The sequence below is a fragment of the Athalia rosae genome, chromosome 7 (genome assembly GCF_917208135.1).
Source record: "Athalia rosae chromosome 7, iyAthRosa1.1, whole genome shotgun sequence".
NCBI classification, from domain to species: Eukaryota; Metazoa; Arthropoda; class Insecta; order Hymenoptera; family Athaliidae; genus Athalia; species Athalia rosae.
In genome coordinates, this window is record NC_064032.1 from 16,361,165 (window position 1) to 16,383,608 (window position 22,444).

Below are 22,444 nucleotides of genomic sequence, written 5' to 3' on the forward strand. Positions count from 1 at the left end.
GCTGCTCAACGAGTTGCGGTTTTTCTTGGGGTGGTCCCGGGACCCAGCTTTCTCATCTCCTTTATCTAGAATTATTCTAAGAATTTTTTTCCGACATTCCAACTTTGTAAACTAGTTCATTTTACTAGTCTTTTCTCTCTTCTGCTGCTAATTTCAGAATCGTCTCGGATTTAAGCTCGGGCCGGAGACTCATCTTCATATGCTTGGGCAGCATGTACTTATTTCTCACTGCTTGATGTCGACTCGTCTCGGCAGCTATGATCATTGAGGCCATTTCTCTAACAACTGGCAGCACCTGATCTTCACGGTAGGTAGTATAATGAGCCAAAGTTGGCGTCCAGACCGACTTTTTGACTTCCTCAGCATTATTCCCAATTCCAAATAAACTGTTTAGTGATAATATCGATTAAATGATAAATGAAATATACGAACAGGTTTCAAGAAGCGCTGTCGACGAACACTCACGTGAATGATAAATACAATGCTGCCGCTGCAATGAGGCTTGGAGGAATGTGGCACATCTGATAGTGGATCAAACTCTGTTCCAAGAAATATTTTGCCATTGTATGATGAGTGCCTAGAGCCTGATGAAGAAGGTAAGAAAAGTGGATAAGAAATTAACGATAACCACCAAAGTCCTGTTATTTGAATAAAAAGAACACCTCACCTTTCCTGCTTTGCTGTAACGCCTGAGAAATTGGAGAGGCAATGGTCGGCCGAGTGCAAAATTAAGAATCCGCAATATGTTTTTTTCCATCTGTAGTATTTCAGCAACCGTATATGCATTATCCGTCATGTAAACAAAATCTTTAATTTCCGGGATGCATATTTCTTCGTATTTACATGCTATAACCATCGCCGTTACACCAACCAGCTGAAGCCGTTTTTTATCAATGGAACTGCAAGACTGTAGGAAAAATAAGAAAGTTTTGACTAAAAATGAATGAAAGAAGAATCAAGTGAACAACACTAATTCGAAATCTCACCTGTAAAAATCTGTCAATGACCCCAGCTGTTACATAAAGCGTTTCTTGAGTGAGATGAAACTGCTGATGAACTTCTACAAGCCAATTTATCAGGACACTTCGCATGTTAGGGGTAATACGATGTCCCTCTAGGAAATTTTTGTTTATAGACGTTTCTCTTTCAAGTTTCCTAAGATGAGCGTATATGTCGTTTGTATAAATGGATACAAGTAGTGGATTATCTCCGTCCTCATAATCAATATCTTCCACCAAAAGGTCAGATGAAAACGACACAGTTTCCGAGTCATCAATTTTGACAGATCCAAGTATAACTTGTTCCGCACATACAGGAACATGGGCTGGCTTTATTATTACAGGTTTGGTAGAAATTGCCACAGGAGGTTCAGACACAGTTTGTGCGACGATATTTGGCTTATCGATTGGCTTTGAAAGCACTGGGTAAACTCCAGGCTTCCTCAACGCACCAACTCGAGGGCTCACTTTGCTGACCAAGGTGGTACCTCGCACTGTGTTGACATTATTCCCAAGTTCACCCAATGGCTCCCTTTGCGATGGTATGCTTCCCATAGGCTTGGATTTTGCCATTTTCGCATTTTCCTGACGCTCGGTGGTCTGCAATTATATTGCATTTAAAAAAAGCCTGAATTCAGGGCGAGTTTTGTTTTTCAAAATACCCTTTTAGTGATGAAAAGGACAAAACTGTTGACGTTGTTGTTAGACGGTTGAGAAAAAAAATGAAGGAAAACAGAGAAGAACTAATAAAATCAAATAATTAAATGAACGTATGTCAAAAAATCAGTGAGGACTATAAATGTAGAAGGTAAAATTAGCTGAAAAGCAGGAGTAAAATTCAAGGGTAAAGTTTGTTCATGCTCCTTGGCCGAGGCGTAGCCATAAAATTTCAATTCCCCCGTGTGATGCGAAACGACCGTTACAGGCGGGCCTCACATCACGGCGTCCAGAATCGGCTTTCGAGTGTTATAATATTATTCTGACGGTAAATCGTGGTGAAAAATAAATAGGTAATGTGTTAAACTTACGATTAGAACTCTGCGACTTTTCGACGCCATAGCCATTTAACTATTTTGTGTTAAAATATCAGAGTTGTGATTTTTCGAAAGAGCTGTTTATCCCGAAAATGACTCGAAACGACTGTCTGACGACTGCCCACCGATAGATGTGCGGGTCGTTTCAAATTCATTACTTTCCTCGAAACGAGAGGGCGAGCGCAGCAACATATGCAACGGAAACTATCGATGCAACAATCGCAGATCGCAGGTCCGCTAATCAACTGTATTATATTATCAACTATTGCGGAATGATTGTCAAAACACTTGTTAAAAATATCTACTTAACGAAAATAGTGTTGACAACGGGTTTTCACACGACGTTTACAGATGATTTTCGACACGAATCATGGCTATTAATCTGGATATTAAACTGAAGAGAGCGAATAAGATTTACCACGAAGGGGTCAGGCAATATGACAAGCAACATAGGTTAAACTCATAGCTTTTATAATTTTGAATTCCCCGTCCATGTTTCAGGATATCGTAGCCGGGATAATTCTGTTGAAATGCAATTCCGACGTGAAACATGATGGGATTTTCCTCACGATGGAGGGCTCCGTGAATCTTCAGCTGAGCTCAAAAAATGTTGGAATATTTGAGGCATTTTACAACTCTGTCAAGGTTTGCATCCTTACGTTCCAGATTTCCTTCATTTGCCTCTGGTAAAAATTGACAACCAATTTTTTTTTTAACACAGCCGATTCAATTGATTCAATATACCTTGGATGTGGCACCATCAGGTAAAATCCCAAGTGGAAAAACCGAGATACCTTTCGAGCTGCCATTGAAACCTCGGGGAAACAAACCTCTTTACGAAACTTATCACGGAGTTTTTGTCAGCATCCAGTACCTCGTCCGATGCGACATAAAGCGAAGTTTTCTGGCTAAAGATGTCAACAAGTCACTGGAATTCATCATAGAGGATAAACCAAATAATTCCAATCTTCAAAAAGCACATTCCAAAATAGTATTCTATAAAATAACACCAGAATCTTTGCAGAATGTCAGGGAACGGACCATGATCCCGAAATTTCTGATTTCTGGCAGACTAGACTCCGTCTTCTGTAAACTATCGCAGCCTCTGACCGGAGAGGTAATTGGTATGAATAATTCCTACAACAGGCAGTCATACAATTCTAACATATACGAATATTTTTTAACAGGTCGTTATCGAGTATTGCCAAGTTCCTATTAAGTCCGTTGAGCTACAGTTAGTCCGGGTAGAAACTTGCGGGTGTGCAGAGGGCTACTCTAGAGACGGTAATCAAAAATTGGTTCAGTGATTTTTTAAATTCAATCTTGGGGTCAGCTTTGGTGCTGATGTTAATTCAGTTTCTATATTTATTACTACAGCTACGGAGATCCAAAATATCCAAATTGGAGAAGGAAATGTCTGTACAGGGCTGGCAATACCAATACATATGATATTTCCACGCCTCTTTACTTGCCCAACACTAAATACAAGCAACTTCAAAGTTGGTAAGTTCAAGCAAGAAATTCGTAGGTCTATGAAATTTTCTAATTCGGCTTTTCTACTTACAGAGTTTGAAGTCAATCTCATCGTAGTATTCGAGGACGATTATCTTGTTACTGAAAACTTTCCTATAACTCTTAGCAGGTACTAGTAAGTTTTGAGAATAACTGGTGGTTGATAAAAAAATTGGACATTATTTTCCTAAATAATTCAGTTCTTTTATTTAATCACCATATATCAAATCTGGAATTTAATTTGTACATACATATTAAAGTAAAAGAGAGGAGCTAAATGACATCTTGGTGGGGACTTTCCTAAAAAACTTTGAACACTTGATTAAGAATTAATCGTCTTCAAATTTTGTTTACTGGAATCCAACTTTTTGTATAAATGATCGATAGTACTTTTCAACGTACTTATTATGACTCAATCCAACAGAAGCCAAGAGCACAACGTAACCGATTACAAAAGTAAGGAGCTTATGTCTCTTGAACCATCCAATCAGCCCTCGTCTATCTTTATCTCTGAAAAGATAATAATTAATCACAACGATTGCATATCTTCACAGATATGAAAACATAGATGCTTGAAATTCCCTTACCTTGAAGAGGACAAATCCTGGCAGTAGACCAGCAAGTACCTTACTCGAACCAAGTCACTGTTTATCAGAAGATAGTACTTATCAGGTACAGTTCCACCGATTGTATCGGTCCTGGTGTTCGACGCAGCATCTCCTGAAAATGAAAAACATTCGTCCAGATCATCAAGCATGTCATGAATGAGATGAACAGTAACGAGTGCTTCACAATAATGTCCTACCTGAGTCACCTCGTTTCACATCTGGATGATTTATTAATTCACACAACGCGATACAACTTAATTCGCTTCCGAGGACGCTAGCTCCCCATCCATAACCCATGGGACTGTAAGGCAGACTGACTCCCAATTCACTGGACAAGTACACCCCTTTTCCAAACATACATTTCTGCAGAGATAACGTATGCCAAGATAAAGTCGTTGGCAATAGTCGATTCGATTGCTTGAAAATCTCCATACCTTGCACATGCTTTGCTGCAGGCCATGATGAATTATGGAATGAAAATTCTCGAGGCGACTACCATGATAGGCATAGAACGTCGTGTGTCTGTGGGAAGTTACCTTCCACCGTTCCTCAGAGGGTGAATGTTTTGCGCTGGCTACTTGGAATATCAGATTAGGTGCCGCAACTGACATTTCGGAGGGAACACGTCTCAGCACCGATTCATACTATTTTGGTAATACCCACCCACGTTACACAGTGATCATTGAATTGGATTATAGCCCAATAATTGCTCAAAAAAGGAACTCACGCAATCTTTGTTGACGCTCTTAATAATGGGATCTCGCAGCCTCACTAAAACCCAGTACAACAGATCTACTGCATCTGCAAAATTTTGGTAGACTTCTGGCTTGCGCAGTTCGTGTAATATTATCATAAAAGGTGGTACTCTCTCTATAGTTTCTCTCTGAATATATAAATTAATACATCGTTAATCATTGCAAGCAGTTATGGACAAGTTTTACGTACCAAAGCATCGATATCTTTGCATTCATTTTTGATATACATTGGTGGAAATGGTTTAATGCAGGAGTCATATCTGTAGCTATGAGATGCTGCGACAAATAGCGACCACTTTACATCTGCACCAACAAGGTCTGTTTCCAAGAGGGTCTTTAGAGCGGCTACTTTCCTCTCCGGTGTCTCTTGGGGATTCAGGGATCCCAGTGACCGCGGTATACTCAGGGGGTCAAAACTCAAACGACTCGTTGAACTTCCATCATCCTCCAGGTCAAGATTTTCTTTAGTCCTCATTCCATCTTTGCTGCACGAAGGGAAACGGCGCTGCGTATCCTCAAGATTAGCCATTCTGTGGACCCCCATTAGGTAAGTCTCCAACATTTTAGTGTTTTTTTAAAAATTTATAAATGATACGAGGAATGATTGTGAAAACTTTCTGGGCGGTAAGAGTTCATCAAAAAAGAGATCATCTAACCTCCAGCTGACAGCCACATGCGGTAGTAAATAACTCAGGATGTGTTCAACAAAAATTTCACCGTCTCCGTTTTCAATTATAAGAGCTGATCGCGGAGATGATCTCTACTGAAATCCTGATTACGAAAAATTTAATTCAGAGTCTGCGATGACATATTTAATCCAAAAGTTATTCACGTAGCTCTGTTCAGGTATCAATTTTAACAATCGACATTCGCCTCAAATATCATGCTGTCGAGTCGTTGTTTTGCCGATCTTATTTTGTCGCTTACTCAGAAATTAAAAATATTCATTATCTTATCTTTAATTATACAAATAATAATAAATTACCACCCCGACGTTGTCCCGTGTAACTGTGGTCGTCTGCATCGGTTATCGATAATCGATAGTGTCGCGCGAAGTACGTAGCGGATTTGAAATTAAGTGCGCAGTCCGACTTGCGCCGAGTACGGGGACTGTCGCCATTTCGTGAATTCTCTAGCCGGCAGGGCAGCCGTTGGCAAATAAATTCCCAAGATCGAAAATTGCAAGTGGTTTAACCGCGTATTCGGGAGCGTGAAACAGAGCCGGAGACGTAATCAAAAAACAACAATGCTCAGTTAGAGGAGTCATAATATCTGTAAACGAAAATTTGGTGTTCGGTTACGATTGTTCAGCAAAAGAGCGCTGTTCGTCGGGAAGTAAATACATCGGATAATTGATAAGGTGGTTGTTGTTGCTGTTGCAGTTTGTTTTGGTTTCTCTCGGTACAGTATCCCGTTTCGTGTACTACGTACAAAATAAAACGAATTGATATTCGATCAGTTGGCTGCAGTGTTGCTCAATGTCATGCGTTCAAGGTAAACTATCGGTGACGTCAGTGGACGTCACTTAACAAGTGGGAGTGTATGGAAGTGAGTGCGGTGGTTTTCGGCCGTAAAGTATATCGTATATTCGATAAACCGCGTAATAAAATAATGCACCAAACGGCGATAATTGTTTTCTAATAACAGCTATGTAGGCTAGTTGACGATATATATTTTTTGCACGTGGTGTACGATCTACATACGTGGAAAATCACCGAAAACAAATTGCGCATGCCCCGCGCCCGATGACGTCATGAAAATTGTGGTTTTGATCAAACTCGTTGCTGCTACTGCTGCTCCTACTGCTGCTACTTTAATGGTTTTTTTTTTTTTTGTTCGTTACCCTGTTGTCTAACGTATAATAATATACAGAAAGTAATGTTACCGTATCGAGTGAAATAACAATCTGATGTATCAAAGAAGATTTTTTGTGAACACCAGCGAATCAAATACCCGTGTCAAAGGAATTGGAAACACAAAACCGTATCTACCAATAACCGTGAGTACATTTTATTAAATACTGACCGCTTATTTATTCATCGATCATTTATTTACAAGCGCGATCTTCGATGCTGCTGCTAGCTGCTAGCTGCTCCTCCTCCCTTCTCCTTCTTATTTTTCTTCTACACTTAAAGGCAGGCTCCTTCGTATTACCACCTCTTTTTAATACCGAAACACGGCACACCACAAACCAACGGTATGTTTCTCATACGAACACCAAATGGCCTTCGCTTTTAACACATACAACCACCTATGACATTGAGTTCCCTTTTTGGAAAACAAAAAAACAACAAATGTAGTAATACTCATCTCCCTTGTTGTTGGAGAAAGAAAAGTGAAATTTTGTTCACTCTTTCCCATGTCGTTAGCTTTACATCTCACAAAAATTTTCAACCTGTTGCAATTATACTTTGCAAATTATATCCATTGCCGTTGAAGTAGAAATTTTAGAGCAATTTTTGTATTTGGATACTCCAAAGACTACCAGCCCATGTGTAAGACTCCACAGACTCCACCGACCATTGCGATTCTAGTCTGTGAATAATGTCAATCTCTATCGAAGAAGGCATAGTAAAGAATGAAGAGCGATACTACTGTTTTAACTCTTGACTGAGTTCGAGTTCATCTAACGATAATATTTCGAACAACATCTCTCCGTTGTAACTTTTTTAAGAATTATTCGCAGTGTCTTATCAATTATTTGGAGTAGATGGAACAAAAATGAGATTTCGTCGTGCCTAATGTTTGAAAAGTCTTGCAATCATTTGGTTCGTGGAAAATTTGGTAGCTAAGTTATTATGGACACATTATTGTTATTGATATTGTTGTGATTATTGTTATCATCATTATTATCATCATCATTTGATTTGGCAGAATTTACCAATTTTGTTGTCGCATGACTGTAAATATTGAAGACAAACTTGTATTCATATTTACCACTTGTGAAGGTTGCCACCGAAATCGTAAAAATGAAATGAATAATTGATCGAAAAATTATAACTAGCAGATTATAACTTATCCTCAGAGGTATTTGAAATTGCAAATTCTTCTCATTTCAATGTTGAAAAGATTTCCAGTTTTATGAATTAATTGATTAATTGATTTATAATTTTTTTTTGCTTAAAGGTTAATTTTTGTCTCCGTTTTTTCATTTAACTTTTAAATGTCTAAGTTGATCGCTGTCGCCACCTAGAGAGACTTTATTTATTTTTCTCCTTGTTTGTTTGTCTTTTGTTTGTAACAAACAACCGGCGATAAGGAAGATATTCGAATCGTTACCCTGCGGTCGTAAAACAGTTTTCTAATCTTACCGACATTAATAACATCAGGAAGTTTGAAAATCTAATAACCAGAATAATGAGTATATTCAAATTATTAACATATTTTTCGTAGCTGAAAGCACTGAAAGAATAATGTCACAATCAACGTTTCAGAAAAGAAAGAGAAAAAAATACTCGCTCATTTATCAATATTTTGTGTATTGCATGCGAAATATTAAGTTACGTAATAAATAAAAGAAAAAAAGAAATGAGGAAAAAAAAGAAAAACAAATAAATAAATAAATTAACTCATTATAAAACTGATTAAAATAAGAAAACGATACTGCAATGAAGAAGAAAAAATGAATAAAAAGATCACTGAATACGTAAAAAACTGCATCCCGCGAATTAAAAATCTAAAGCGAGAAAACGTTCTTCGTTATCAAAATGAAATTATCACTTTCGTCGCCGGCATGTAATACTACTGCGAATCTTTGACTTCTCCTTTATTCTTATTTTCGTTATTTATTGTATTTGATTTCTTTTTTATGTTCGTTTTTGAAAAAAAAAATTTTCTTTCCCGCACAAAACCTAGACCTTGACGACGATCGTTCCTGATAACGAATAATAATAGGTAGGTAGGCTACCTGCCCACCTATATATTCCATAAGTCGTAACAATGGCAAAAAATGAAGAAGAGAAAAAAAGAATCCCTGCTACCGTCACCCATATCCATCTTTCTTCTCGTTGCTCTGCATATGTCGCTACAGAATGGAATAAATAAGAATAAAATACAACACCAAAGTTTACAATGACTAGCGAAAAGAAAATGAAATAAATAACTAAACAAGAAAAATAAAGTTGAAGAAAAAGAAAGGATCTCGATTTTGATTATCCACGCGTGGCACATTCGTCGTTACACGTTATCTAAATTTTTAACGTGCGCTGAGCAAATTGATGCTACTTTTTTCTTCTCCTTTTATCCGTGTATTCGTATTCTGAAATTTTTTTCCCTCTCTTATGACTTTTTGGATTTGTTTTTTATTATTTTATTTTATTTTTTCTTTCCTTTACCGCGCAATATACAACATCCAGTGCTGTTGCCACCCGTGAATATCTGCCCGTGACATTTGACACGCGACGCATCATTGCAGGACCTTTTTCTTCTTCTTATTCTGCTTTTCCACCTCTTTTTTTTTACTTTTTCTCTTTCTATAGTTTTTCTTCTCTCTTTCTTATCTATTTATTTATCTTTTTTTATTTATTTATGCTTCGTTTTTGTTTAGGTTTTATTTCATTTTTCTCATCCCCTACTTACAATTATACAGTTACCCATGCGGGGACTGGATGAGGATTATGTTGTATTATTAATATATTAATTGTTAGAAAAGTAACTCATCGATCATTTATCTTTTTTGGTAATTTTTTTAAATTTCGCTCGGTTGCATTGTGAAACGGTTTCTCATCGATGGTACAATAATAATAAATGCGATAATAATTATAATTATAATTGTGAATATTAACGCGTAACAAAAGATGTCGCTTTATGTTGGATATGCAGGTTTGTTTCTCTACCTGCAACGTTTTATATCGTGATACAGGTAGTACGTACGTAGTGTATGAAATCGTTACGTAATTATTAAATAGCATTTTCGAATCCTCTGTTAAAACAATATATAGATTATAGATATATACTATAGTATACAGCCATCATATACGGGTATATATTTCCCATTAGAAACTTCTGGTATTCATCATTTATTCAATATGATATTTCAATTGTATTATATACACAAGTATACATGTACAGCGTATTCGTCGTACACGGGATATATAATTCGAGAAAATTTTGCATTCAAATTCTCATGTAATATAATATTATAATACATAATATGAATGTATATACTTTCCTACACTATAAAGAAATTAATGCGAGTCGTACCTGGGGGTTGTAAAGAAGGAAATCTGTTGAAATGTGAAACCATAGAAAAATTCATATTCAGCCAAAGAAGAGAAAAGAAGAAGAAAGAATCTTTATGGTTTTTCTTTGACTTTGAGTTCTCCCTTCGCGTGACCTCGTTCGTTTTATTACATATTATACTTTATTCACTGTTATATTAAATTGCGATCTCTAATACAGATCTCATCGGCGATGCGAGAGTGGGTGAGAAAAAGTGACGAAAAGCAGCGGGATGGGAGGGAAAGTTTAAAAACTAAATCGCCATAAAAGTGTATCATAGGTAAATGCAAAGATGAATCTACAAAAAATCTAAGGAGAAGTAAAATAACCGCCATCACCGCGTGGCACGTGGCGACAGGACCACGTGCCTTAGCTGGTTCGTGCGTCACGGTCTCGCCCACCCCTCGGGCATACCGCGTCTTTATCGATTATGGGTGGCCATGATCGTTACCATGGCAAGGTGGAAAACAATCCTTCGATGGCTTTGCCTCTATCCGTATAGGTGATGTACCGAACTACCCCTCAGCGGTATCGGCGACTAGGTGGAGAAATTAGATTCAATAATAGAGAAAAAAGTAAGTAAACTACAAATTTAAAAATGGAGGAAACGGAACATCGGAAAACGAGCGTAATACGGTTGAGAAGAAACAATACAACAAAATAATCCGAGGGAAGATTTCAATGAAATTAAACGGAGGAGGTGATTCGATGTTTCAATGTACCGCATGCAACGATTTATAAACACGAATCTAGTTTCAGATAATCAGCGAATTGTAAAATCGATCGTGCATCGGTGATGTCGAGATTTTTAGCGTTGCGCAGGTTGCGCGTCGGGCATATAACTGATTTTTATGGAATATCAAAAGGATCTTTGGAGGATGAAGTTTTTCAGAGAAACCGAAACCGAGCGATATTTGACAACCAAGTGCCGCGGCGTACGTCGATCTCTGGGTCCCGCCAGGGCTAGCGACCGCTACAGAGAAGTTTGTCGCGATAGGCCAAAAAGAGTGAGCGAGAAGGAAAAAGATGGAAAACGAGCGAAGACAAAAGGAAGATTAAGACGGAGAGGAGGAAAGGAGGAATAGAAAAATGGAAAAGGAAAGGAGCGGAGGGGTGCGCGTGACGCGGAGGAGGTCGAACGCGAACCGATCGCGGTGTAAAAGTGGGACGAGGGGAAAGAAGACGGATAAAGAGAAGCAGAGAAGAAGATGAAGAAGGAGACGACGACGCGACGAAGGAGAAGCCGAAGCTCAAAGTCTCGGTGCGGGGTCCGAGATGAAGGGAGAAAGAGGGAGGACGGACGCCGCGACGCCGGGCGTCCGCGGTGATCGCGCCTTAAAAGGTTCGACGCCGCACGCGCCCAACAGCTGTCTCAACCCCCCACATACTGTATACCCCCTCGCTCGCTCTCTATGCTAACTCTACTCTACTCTGCTCTACCTCTACCTCTACTCGCTAAACTTGTATGCCGCAGAGTTGTTTTTCTTCTCTCTCGCCAGCCTGGCACAGCGTCGCAGTCATCTCCTCCTGCACACGGATCACCGGTGTCACGTTTCAAAACCGAGGGAGAGAAGGAGAGCGAGGAGGGAGGAAATTTTTTGAAAAACCGCAGGGGGAAGAGAACAACAAAAACGTCCACGGTATGAAAAACAATAAGAATATAATAACGATGAAAAAAATAATTATCCGAAGAAGAGGATCGAAAATTCAACCGTATACGAAGAAAAAATTATCGATGGCCGACTCGGGTCCTTTTGCCGCCAGCTTTTGTGTATCGGAAAAACAACGTTCGCCGTGTTATTTTATTCACCGGTCCGTTTGACGAACATTTTTTCAGGATGAATTTCTAAAAGATCCACCCGCGAAGATGACGACGAAAGCGACAAAGGAAGAGGGTGAGGAGGGCGGAGGGCGGAGGGCGGAGGGCGGATGAGAGAGGCAGACGAAACCGAAGAAAATGCGGAGAATCTCGTCGCACGACGACGAAGTCTGTCGCCCCTTGTGGATGCAGATGCACGTACCAGAGGAAGGAAACTGAGAACAGGAGGAAGGGAAGGAAGAGGATAAGACGATACCGTCCGATGTCTAGAAATGAAAACTTATATATGTATATCGTCCAGAGAAGCGCATATCGGCGCACTCTGTACTCGTGTATATTTTACTACGGTCTAACCCCTAGATGAGACTCGAGAGAAGGAAGAGAAACAATCTCTATAGGTACGCTGGCCACCGTTACCCCACACGTGGCCCCAACATGTGCTTTAAAACCTCCTACTGAGAAAGATCAGTTAGTAGTCGACACAGGGATAAGGACAACGGACGTTTGTATGAAATAATCGTACCCAAAGTTTCGTCACACGTATCGAAGATCTTCATTCTTTTTCATCTCTTATCCCACAGTATACACCGTACATTATACGATCTCTTTTCTGTCCATCGTATAATGTCTTTTCGGCCATCGATAATTTTTGAAATTTTTACACGATTCTCAATCGTAGTCGTACGCGATTCTCTTCCCTTTTTATTATCATAATAATTTGTTTGTTTTCTTTGATTTTTTTATTCGTCAGTATTCGGTGTGCGTGCGGGATACATTCTATAAAGTCTCGGGCAGGCGTGCGCGCTCGCGCGTTTTCTGACTCGAATAAATTGATGGTCACACTGCTGAAACGCGAGAGCCCGAGCATACGAGGGACCGCGACGCTTTGCGCCGCGACGCCGGGGGCAGCTGCGCCGTTCCTCCTGGCTCTTGGTTTATAAAGAGAGAGAGAGAGAGAGAGAGAGAGAGAGAGAGAGAGAGAGAGAGAGAGAGAGAGAGAGAGAGAGAGAGAGAGAGAGAGAGAGAGAGAGAGAGAGAGAGAGAGAGAGAGAGAGAGAGAGAGAGAGAGAGAGAGATGGAGAGAGAGAGAGAGAGAGAGAGAGAGAGAGAGAGAGAGAGAGAGAGAGAGAGAGAGAGAGAGAAGAAGAAGAAGAAGAGGAGCTAGGCGGGGGAGAGGGAAGTCGCACACGTCATTTGCTACGAGCACGTGCTCCGATTTCTGGCGGCTGCTGGTAGGGCTGTAGCTGGCGATGCTGCTCAACTTCAACTTCAACTTTTTAAACCGAAACACACTCTACGTGCGCTTCTTCTTCCTCCTCCTCGTACTTCTCTTATTTTTTTTCAGTATTCTCCCGACGCCGATGGCGCTCGTACACCACGTGCATGCGTGTGGACGAATCTTCTCCTTTTCCCTACTATCTTCGTTTATATCTTCATCATTTTCATCTTCATCATCATCCTACGGTCCCCCTGGTCTCGATACTTTCCAACTGCTGCTGCTGCTGCTGCTGCTGCTGCTGCTGCTGCTGCTGCTGCTGCATTGCCGCAACACCAGCAGCCGCTGTCGAGCTACTTTGGGATATATTTAGCATCTTGGAAGGAACGACGGTGCTTCGCCTTCCCTTGTAGTTTTCAAACTCAATATGTAAAATCTACCTATCTGCGAAGCGATATTATGTGAAGGATATCGAGGGCTAAGAAACAGATGGATGAAGCCCTCAGTTTTCATTTGTAGGAGCACTTTGCTGTCGATTTAGTTAGCGTTATTCCCCTTTAGATTTTTTCAAATTTTAGCGCAAAGATAAAGTATTTTTAAAAACGATCGCAGGACACTTTTCGAACGCTTTTTGACCCCAGGAACACCAATCCGTCGACCAAAATCAGCTGCGAATTTTTTTCACCCAGATATCCTTGATTTTTCACATTTTCGTGCGATAAATTGGCGATAACTCGATCAATTTTGTAGATAGATCAATTTGGCTTTTGGATTCGAACTCCTCGGGATAAAATACCTAAGAATAGCATTGAAACCCGAGAGAAAATGTTTATTTTTGACCCCAAAATTGAAAAAAATCTAAGGGGTATCCCTTGGACAATTTTCAAATTTTGGGCAAATTTTTTTATTTTTTAAAATTGATTAAATGACACTTTTATCACGTATTTTGACCTCAGGAATCCAAATCTGGAAGTCAAAATCATTTAATCATGTAATCGATCGAGTAATCATCAATTATTCGCTGTTGGAAGCAGAAAAATTAAGACGTGATGGGTCGAAATATTCGTCTTTCTCAATTCACCAGCAAACCCGAGCTTACAACTGGAGTCAGGTAGCCACGGGCGCGCGGTTTGTTTTGGGGTGTCACCTCTGCTCAGCCCTGAAGGTGACGTCTCACAACAAAGCGCTACGCTGCTGGCTACGCTGACTCCAGCAAAGCTCGGGTTTGCTGGTGAATTGAGAAATTCGAATATTTCGACCCATCGTGTCTTAATTTTTTTGCTCCCAACAGCGAATAATTGATGATTACTGGATCGATTGCACGAGTAGATGATTTTGGCTTTCAGATTTGGATTCCTGAGCTGATTACACGTGAGATTACCCTTGAAAAGCCAAAAAAAAAAATGAATTTTTGGGCCAAAAGTAAAGTAGTTTAAAAATTGGTTGTATTACACTTTTCTGACGTATTTTGGCCTGAGGAATCCGAATCTGGAAGAAAAATTGACCTATCTCTGATATTGACCGAGTTATCGCCAATTTTCAGCTTTTCGGGGTCAAAAATAAAAAATTGATTTTCTAGTCTATCTCGATGTAATTTCAGCTCAGGAATCCGAATCCGAAAGAAAAATTGATCTATCTGCAAAAATGACCGAGTTATCCCCATTATTCCGCGATTTTTCGCGATTTTTGGCATAAATTTGAGGATATCTCGAAGGGAAAAAATCGTAGCTCAATTCGGACAACGGTTTCGCGTTCCTGGGGTCAAAATACATAAGGAAAGTGCCATACGAGCAATTTTAAAAATTAAAAATTTTTGGTCAAAATTTGAAAAAATCCAAAGGGGTACCCCTTGGAAAATTTTCAAATTTTGGGCAAAAATTTTTATTTTTAAAAATTGCTCGTATGGCACTTTCCTTGTGTATTTTGACCCCAGGAACGCGAAACCGTTGTCCGAATTGAGCTACGATTCTTTCCCCTCGAGATATCGAAATAGCAAAAGCTCTCAAATTTTCGCTCAACTTACGTGGTCGCGGATAATCGGCGTATAAGATCAGAAATTAAATAAATATCGGACAAAAAGTAACACCGGCGAGGAAATCGGAGTTACAAGAACTAAAAGAATCCAAAATCAAGAAGAAACGGGGGTAAGAAAGGTGGCGGGGGAGTTCGGCGTGCGGCTGCTGCACTCTCCGGTATCGCGGTACGGTGCACATCGGGCGTAATTCCTTGCGGGTTGCTTTGGTTTCTGACCTCCTGGACCGGGTGCAGCACGCGCCTGCACATGCTGCAAGTTTCCTCCTCTATCTCCTCCCTCTCCCCCTCCTCGTCGCACTCCACTCATCCTACTTCTCTATAATTCCTTCTTCTGCCCGCCCGCAGCTCTCGTTCTTTTTCTTTCAAACTATACTGCACGGGAGGTACTCGGCTGCGGACAGATTTATTGAGTGGCGCGTGCCGAATCGAATCGAGAATCGTACGTCCATTTAACGTGAGAGACACGTACACGCGTGCATTCGATTCTGACGTGTTGAAAAAATCGGACGGCACGGGAAAAAGAGATCGATCGATCGGTCGATCGTTCTCGATCCGCGGACCAGGGAACGCGGAGTGAAATCGGTCAATGGGTTGTACCCGTGTACCTCCGTTTACCGTACTACCTGGGCGTACGAGAAATAGGAAGGGAGGGAGAAATGAATAAATAAATAACAATCGCATCTCACCCGAATGCAAAAGCGGTGCAGTCGGGCTATATGTAGTCGGGTCGTTCTTAATTGTCGGATAATTGCAATTCCGATAATTTCATCTATTCTATACCGAACGGCGCAGTCGAGCCGCGCGCGTCATTCGCTAATAGGTGTATATAGGTGCACGTATGCGCGGATCCTATGTACGTACCTTCGCCTATGCGGTATGTATTATAAGTGACGCTGTCGCAGATCTCCATTTCAATTTCCATCCTTCTCTATTATTTCTATCTCGATCTCTTGTGCACTACACCAGATAATCACCGACAGGTTCAGGTCATAGTTCACGGGTCATAGCTCAGGGGTGGTATGTAGAATAATTTATATATTAGAAAGAGAGATATATATAAAGGGAAAGCGAGAAAAAATTCAAATTCACAAGTGTCTAATGGCCATTGTATGTACTGTACTTATGTATACCCTAGGCACGTACCTATATATGTGCGTACAGCGCTATGTACCCGAGTTACCGGAATACCTGCAGCAACACATATCCGCGTGTATTAAAAATTATCAACAAAATGAAATGAATGAAAAAATAAAATGAAAAAAAATAATTCACCGTTGATTTTTTCTCTATCTTTTTCGAATCGTCGCGTCGTATAACGTTATACGGTGGGTAGAATTACCTCGACAACTACAGTAGCTGCGGGTGAACAATGAACAAAAATGCGAACGTTATATGCAAAAACGTATAGAGCCTAGAGTGCAGCGTTACGGGGATCGATTCGATCACGTGTCATCAATTATTAGGATATTATCTGTTGTAGCGTTCGATTTTCCACGAAGATATATAGGTAGGTAAGGTGGAAGAATACGTGTGGGAGAATTGATTCGAAACTGTTGAGAACTTGAAGTGAGAGGGAGGAAGGAAAAAAAGGGAGGCTATATATAATAGGCGGAAAATCGATGATAAATATTTTAGCGATTCTCGAAGAGATATGATATTCTTGCTCGCTAGCCATCGTATATCTATACTCGGCTTCATGCAGCTGCACAGCCAGCGTCATCCAATTTTGGAGATATATATTTCATGCGGAATACATAATGTGTATGTACAAGTATGTGTAACTTGGAAGTGGTGTATAATTTCAATCTTCATTATATCAATAATTCAAAAGTTCATCGTATTATCCGACGACGTACTTCAACAACTTTGATATGCATTTTTGAAAGGTGTTGCTAATTTGGAGTGACGTTATAATAATGTACAAGCTCGGTATCGATCGAGTTTATGAAGAGGAGAAAAAAAAAAAAAAAAAAAAAAAAAAAAAAAAAAAAAAAACCACCAATTTCTTTCTCTCTGTTTTCCAACGATCGTGGATTAACGTTTTCACGTATAGATCGACGTTTCTCGCTGCATCGATCTCTGGATCCTCCATCGATCTTTTTCTTCTCTACAAACGCGCAAAAATTTCTATCTCACGTACGCAACGAGAAAAAAAAAGGTACAAATAATTCTGGTCCATACGGCGGCGTGTCTCGGTCCAGATCTATAGATCCGTCGTACGTACGTAGATGGTCCACGCGTTCGAGAAAATTTCCCCGGATGCTGGGGGTAGAGAGAGTCGAGCGCGAGGGGGGCAGCTACGGGCGACGCATCGGCATCGGCATCGGCATCGGTGGATGAGGGGGTTCTTTTTTTCTTTTTTTTTTAAAAAAAAAAAAAAAAAAAAAAAAAAAAAGGGGGGGGGGATCGAGAGAGGGGAAGGGGGAGGGAAGAAGGGGCGTCGCGACGCCGGTCGTCCAGGCGCCGCCATCGCGCTAGTAAGCTAGGTTAGTCGTGAGTTTGGCGGTGGTGGCCCCCGTCCCGAGAGGAGGCTATATCGGTGGTATTTTGGTTTTGGCTTGAAGCTCCGTCCGCGCAGTTCTGGGAGTGGAGGTCTAAAAACAGCAGAGGTAAGTCTTTGCTGCTGTTCCTTAACAGCGACCGAGAGCATCTACCTTCCTACCTAGCTACCCACCTACCTACCTACCTACCTAAACTATCCTTTAAACTCAACTATCGGGAGAAACAACTACGGACAGTCCTCGCTTCTAACATATTTATAAATATGTATTATAAATATATTCGTCGTGCATATTATCCGATCAGAATAATACAGATTTTTCAACTTCAATCGCTCTTGCGAGTCGTTCATTTGTCGAGATAAAAAAAAAACACTCTTCAAAAACTCACGTACATAGCGTCACGAGAAATTATGATTTTCGATCCGATTTTTATCTCTATCCATTTTTAATCCCAGTTTTTCGTTGATTTTTTTCACCCTTTTCAAATATATTTATTTACATAATTTTTGCCATTTAACAAATACATTTTTCATTTTCCACACCGCGGTTGCGGGTTGTCTCTTTTTTTTTTCATTTATTTGAACGATACCGTTCGATCAGTTTATACATATCCACCCCTTTTCTAATCGTTTAGATTTTTTTCATAGTTTTTTGTGAATCGAATTTTTTATCCTTCACTATGTACAAGCGACCCGAAGAGAACTCGCGAGAAGAGAAACTTGGAGAAAAAAAATTCGTGTGCGTGCGTGCGCGCGTGCGTGTGTGTGTGTGTTTTACTATAACGTATACTTTATATGAAATTTTTAATCAATTTGTCACCCGCACTTTCGACGATATACTTCGTTGCACTGTGAAAATCGTCTGAAAATGAGAAGAGAGATGGAATTTTTGGAGCACTGGTATCGCGAAGATGGATATTATAACGCGCACGAGGGTCGAGTCTATAATGCAGTAAAGTTCTTTTCGCAATCCAAATTTTCATTCCTACTTACGATATTTTTTTTCAGAATTTTTCATCAATCGAGGATGATTTCGCGTAATTTTCATCGTTATTTACGGTCGTCCGATCGGTAATCGATCGCTTCAGGAATAATCGTCCCTCTTTACTTTTATTGTCTCATTTCCATTCGGATCCTCACTTCCGGTTGAAGATTTCCACGATCACGCGGCGCAAGGAGAACGTCAGATGCGATCGTAGTCGAATTTTTCGAATTCCGTATCGCTACGTTCGTTTGGTATGGCAATTAATTGAATAATTGATTAATTATTTGATCAATTAATTATTCAACCGATTACACGTCGATTGAAAGTTGTGAAAACGCGTTCGGATATTTCGGAGGGCTTCATAGCTCGGTGTACAATATCTCGTTGGTACGATCGCGTTGATGGTTCTGGCGGGTTCTGCGGGGCACACCGATTTATTTCTTCTTCTTCTGCTAAGCTGCAGCTTCTTCTTTACCTCTATCTTCATCTTCTTTTATTCCGTTTCGATTTTCGGTATCCCGTATCCTCGTCTTCTTCCTCCTCGTCCGCTTCCTCTTATTCCTCCTCTTCTTTTTCTTCTTCCGTTTCTTCCTCTTCTTCTTCGCCTGCTTCTTCACGAGGAGCTACTCACTACACTGCCTCCGCTATAATACCTATCCTACCTATCCTACGTAACCACCCGAGAGTTTCTATACCCACCGCTATAGGGGAATTATTTTTGGTATCTTTTCACTCTGCACTCTACGATGAACGCTTCTTCTCTACTTCTGTATATCTCGACGTAGGGTGTTCGTTAATACCAGTTTCTTATTTTATACGCACACCTCGTACACGGTGTGTGTACGCACGTCATTTATACGCACGCACACGCGCACACGTCGACGCTAAAACTGTAACTTGCACATCGTCGTCGTCATCTCGTAACACATACGTGTACGTACCGTATAGTTTCATTCGTATACAAGTTCAACTTTATAACGCCGTATCTATATCCGTGAAATTATAATCCCGATATGTGTACATACATTTTTTATTCTCATGGTTTTTCTCTGTTCTCATGGATACTCATAGGCGAAATACGCCGTTAATTGGTTATACCTGGAGTTTATGCACGCGTACACCTTAATTGCCCGTAATATAAGGGCTGCTAAAATTCTAACGGTCTAGGTATAATAGAAAATAGATACTCTTAATTGATTTTTGGAATACCTAGCAGAATAACGGTGCGCACTAAAGTCCCTTGCCTATATAATATAATCCTAGTTATTCGTTATTTTTCGCGATGATTTTTATGATTTTTTCCATCAACGAGAATCGAGCTCGAGGGGTACGTTAGGTAATTGTTGCCTCTCTTCGTTCTCCTTCTCTATACCTTTGTGTGTGTATATACTATATTTTATATATATATATATATATATATATATATATATGATATAAGATGACGGGTTCGAGTAGCATATATACATGTACGGGAGATGTTTCATGATCGTTTTTTTGTTCTTATTAAAAAAAATTTTTTTTTTTTTTTCTATTGGTCGGCCGCCAACTGCGTTCGACGCAACATTTGCGAACACGCGATATACGTATACGATCCCCTCTTTTTCTTCTCGTTCTGCTTCTTCTTCTTCTTCTTCTTCTTCTTCTTCTTCTTCTTCTTCTTCTTTGGTTGCACCGGGTCAAGGTGTTATACCCTATTCCTCATGCATATGTACTCAAGTGTATCTCTAGCGTATATATTTTCAATAATCTAGATCTAGATCACGAATATTTAGAAGCATGCATTCTTAGCTGTATAGATCGTTTTTTTTCTTCTCCCTCTAGTCTTATTTATTCATTAGTTCGCTCGTTATGTCGTTCTATGTTGAGTTGTTCTTTATTTTCGTCACTCATTCGATCGATTTGAAATTTTTCGTCAATTTTCCTTCTATAACGAAATAATTTAATCGAAAAAACATTGTACATTTGAACATTTATTCAGGTAATCCGAGTGCATGATCTTATTGTCAGGTGGAATAATGTCTGTACAGGGTGCGGTGATTTGGGTAGATGAATCAATTTATCGCTTCGGGCGTGATGAATTTGAGCTTCAAGCGGGGAAAGTCGGCGTACGTAATAAATTACACACACTGTGCATACCTGTATATGTACATTTGAAGTTCGATTAGACGTACGCGTTTTAATATAACGTATGTTATACGTACGTACCGTACATACTTGACACGCGGTGTATAATAATTGGGATATACGCCTGTTCGCGGCGTGAATATTCACGATATGTACGGATTCATTCGCTATATATATGTATCATTATCGCGATTACCAGCATCGTAATTAACGTCGAGCGAAAAGAAATTATTATTTGTTTTCGTTGGGTTCTTTTTTTTTCTCTTATTTTCGTTTTGGATATTTTTGAAATCAATCATCGCGCATAACATCGAAAATACGTACATCGAAATGTCTCCGTATATTATACGTATATACATATTTATATAACGTATGCATAGGTACGTATGCATAGGTACGTACGTATGTACATATACGTTTGTTGCGATCACGCCGGAAGCTAATTATACCTGCATCGTATGTGTCGTCAATTTTATATCGTATATATTTATGAGAGTTTTTTTCTTCCATGCGATTTGTCGTACTGACGGGTGATGAGATATTTTTAATCGATGTGCGGCGAGATGTAAGATTTTCCGAAGAATCCGATAGCCAAAAAAATGGAACAATAAAACGCGTAGGATGTACAAAACTTGTAAGATTATAATTGGCGATGCATATTCGTTTTAAAATTTTTATTTTCATCCTTTTTTGCTTCGAAAAATCCGGGCCTCGGTATAATCAAACTCAATGATATCTTCCTTTATTTTTAATTTTGTTTCACTTCGTTTTTCCATTTCGGCTAATAAATGCAGAGTTCGATATAAATAACTTGGGCGATAATTATCATTTTTGTATCGAATTACACACGATTATGCCATTAACGGGGAATATATTTAACCCCATACATTCGCGCGGGCTGCGCCGCAGCAGCGTATAAGTATAGGTATACTATACATACACGTATATCGCGTGTCCGTTGAGTCGTTTAAGATTCTTAATAATAACAACAATGATAACGACGAATGAATTTGCAACTCTGAATCGATGCACGTATATACCACATCGGTTTACGCTCCTTTCCACGGAATATCGTACGATAATTAATCGTTTATCTCACGGTGATTCCGATCCGGGCGAGCGGATAACGGCGAGAAAAATGTCGCGGAAAAATAAGGAGAATAATACCAAAGAAAAGGAGAGGGAGGAGAAAATTATTAGGGCGAGGGCTGCGAGGGCGAGATGAGCGGATATCCGGCGATGCTGTTCGCGTTGCTGCCCCCGAGTAAAACTAGAAGAAAATCGGGGAAGGGGAAAAGAAAAAAGATGGGTAGGAGAATCACGAGACAACTTGGTCACCACCTGGTATTCTACAAGCTTATCTGTGTTTCTCGTATACACGCGTACCCGCACGGTCCCACGCAGACGTTGTACGTAAAACGAAGTAACTGAGCCGGGGACGGTGTTCACCCCCTTCAATTTTTCATCTCCCTCTACGTAATTGTCTGTCCGCCTCTAGAATTCTTCGTACACCGTACGTACGAAGCGTGGGCGGAGGAAATGTCCGAGATCGAAAAGAGGCTGGAAAAGAATATACCGATGTCGAATAACATCCTCGTTGTTATATAACTTGTACTCCACTGCGGTACGCGAGATGAAG

The 22,444-nt window shown here is 40.0% G+C and overlaps 4 protein-coding genes across 13 annotated transcripts in view; 2 read left to right on the top strand and 2 right to left on the bottom strand.

Moving 5' to 3' along the window:
• Window positions 1–2,168, bottom strand: LOC105685020 (G2/mitotic-specific cyclin-B1). Its single transcript, XM_012398815.4, has 5 exons — window positions 2,027–2,168; window positions 987–1,598; window positions 668–907; window positions 466–584; window positions 1–386 (listed from the first exon to the last, which is right to left on the bottom strand). Exons 1-5 carry the CDS (start codon window positions 2,060–2,062, stop codon window positions 125–127), a joined length of 1,269 nt encoding a protein of 422 aa, XP_012254238.2. The 5' UTR covers window positions 2,063–2,168; the 3' UTR covers window positions 1–124.
• Window positions 164–4,135, top strand: LOC105685023 (vacuolar protein sorting-associated protein 26C). 3 transcript variants are annotated; one of them, XM_048658747.1, is made up of 8 exons: window positions 164–307; window positions 435–596; window positions 2,534–2,677; window positions 2,754–3,149; window positions 3,220–3,316; window positions 3,410–3,535; window positions 3,599–3,674; window positions 3,805–3,933. In XM_048658747.1, the coding sequence occupies exons 2-8, from the start codon at window positions 588–590 to the stop codon at window positions 3,875–3,877; spliced, it is 921 nt and encodes a 306-aa protein (XP_048514704.1). In that variant the 5' UTR covers window positions 164–307; window positions 435–587; the 3' UTR covers window positions 3,878–3,933. The 3 variants fall into 3 exon arrangements, with proteins under 3 accessions (XP_048514704.1, XP_048514703.1, XP_012254246.2); XM_048658746.1 differs by lacking the exons at window positions 164–307; window positions 435–596 and adding an exon at window positions 2,136–2,459; XM_012398823.4 differs by lacking the exons at window positions 164–307; window positions 435–596; window positions 3,805–3,933 and adding exons at window positions 2,234–2,459; window positions 4,099–4,135.
• On the bottom strand, window positions 3,727–7,175 carry LOC105685021 (protein mono-ADP-ribosyltransferase PARP16). 4 transcript variants are annotated; one of them, XM_012398819.4, is made up of 7 exons: window positions 6,933–7,175; window positions 5,098–5,437; window positions 4,880–5,035; window positions 4,587–4,796; window positions 4,350–4,515; window positions 4,132–4,264; window positions 3,727–4,054 (listed from the first exon to the last, which is right to left on the bottom strand). In XM_012398819.4, the coding sequence occupies exons 2-7, from the start codon at window positions 5,434–5,436 to the stop codon at window positions 3,895–3,897; spliced, it is 1,164 nt and encodes a 387-aa protein (XP_012254242.1). In that variant the 5' UTR covers window position 5,437; window positions 6,933–7,175; the 3' UTR covers window positions 3,727–3,894. The 4 variants fall into 4 exon arrangements, with proteins under 4 accessions (XP_012254242.1, XP_012254240.1, XP_020707486.1 ...); XM_012398817.4 differs by lacking the exon at window positions 6,933–7,175 and adding an exon at window positions 6,793–6,916; XM_020851827.3 differs by lacking the exon at window positions 6,933–7,175 and adding an exon at window positions 5,893–6,031.
• LOC105685019 (myocyte-specific enhancer factor 2) overlaps window positions 5,295–22,444 on the top strand; it is a 24,383-nt gene continuing 7,233 nt past the window's right edge. For 2 of the 5 annotated variants that reach the window (XM_012398806.4, XM_012398813.4), the window contains exon 1: window positions 6,121–6,906. The gene's annotated coding sequence lies outside the window, so the exon portion shown is untranslated. Of the gene's footprint in view, window positions 5,455–6,116; window positions 6,907–17,653; window positions 17,806–22,444 lie in introns of those variants that run through there. The other 3 variants (XM_048658743.1, XM_012398814.4, XM_012398811.3) reach the window with 3 other exon arrangements.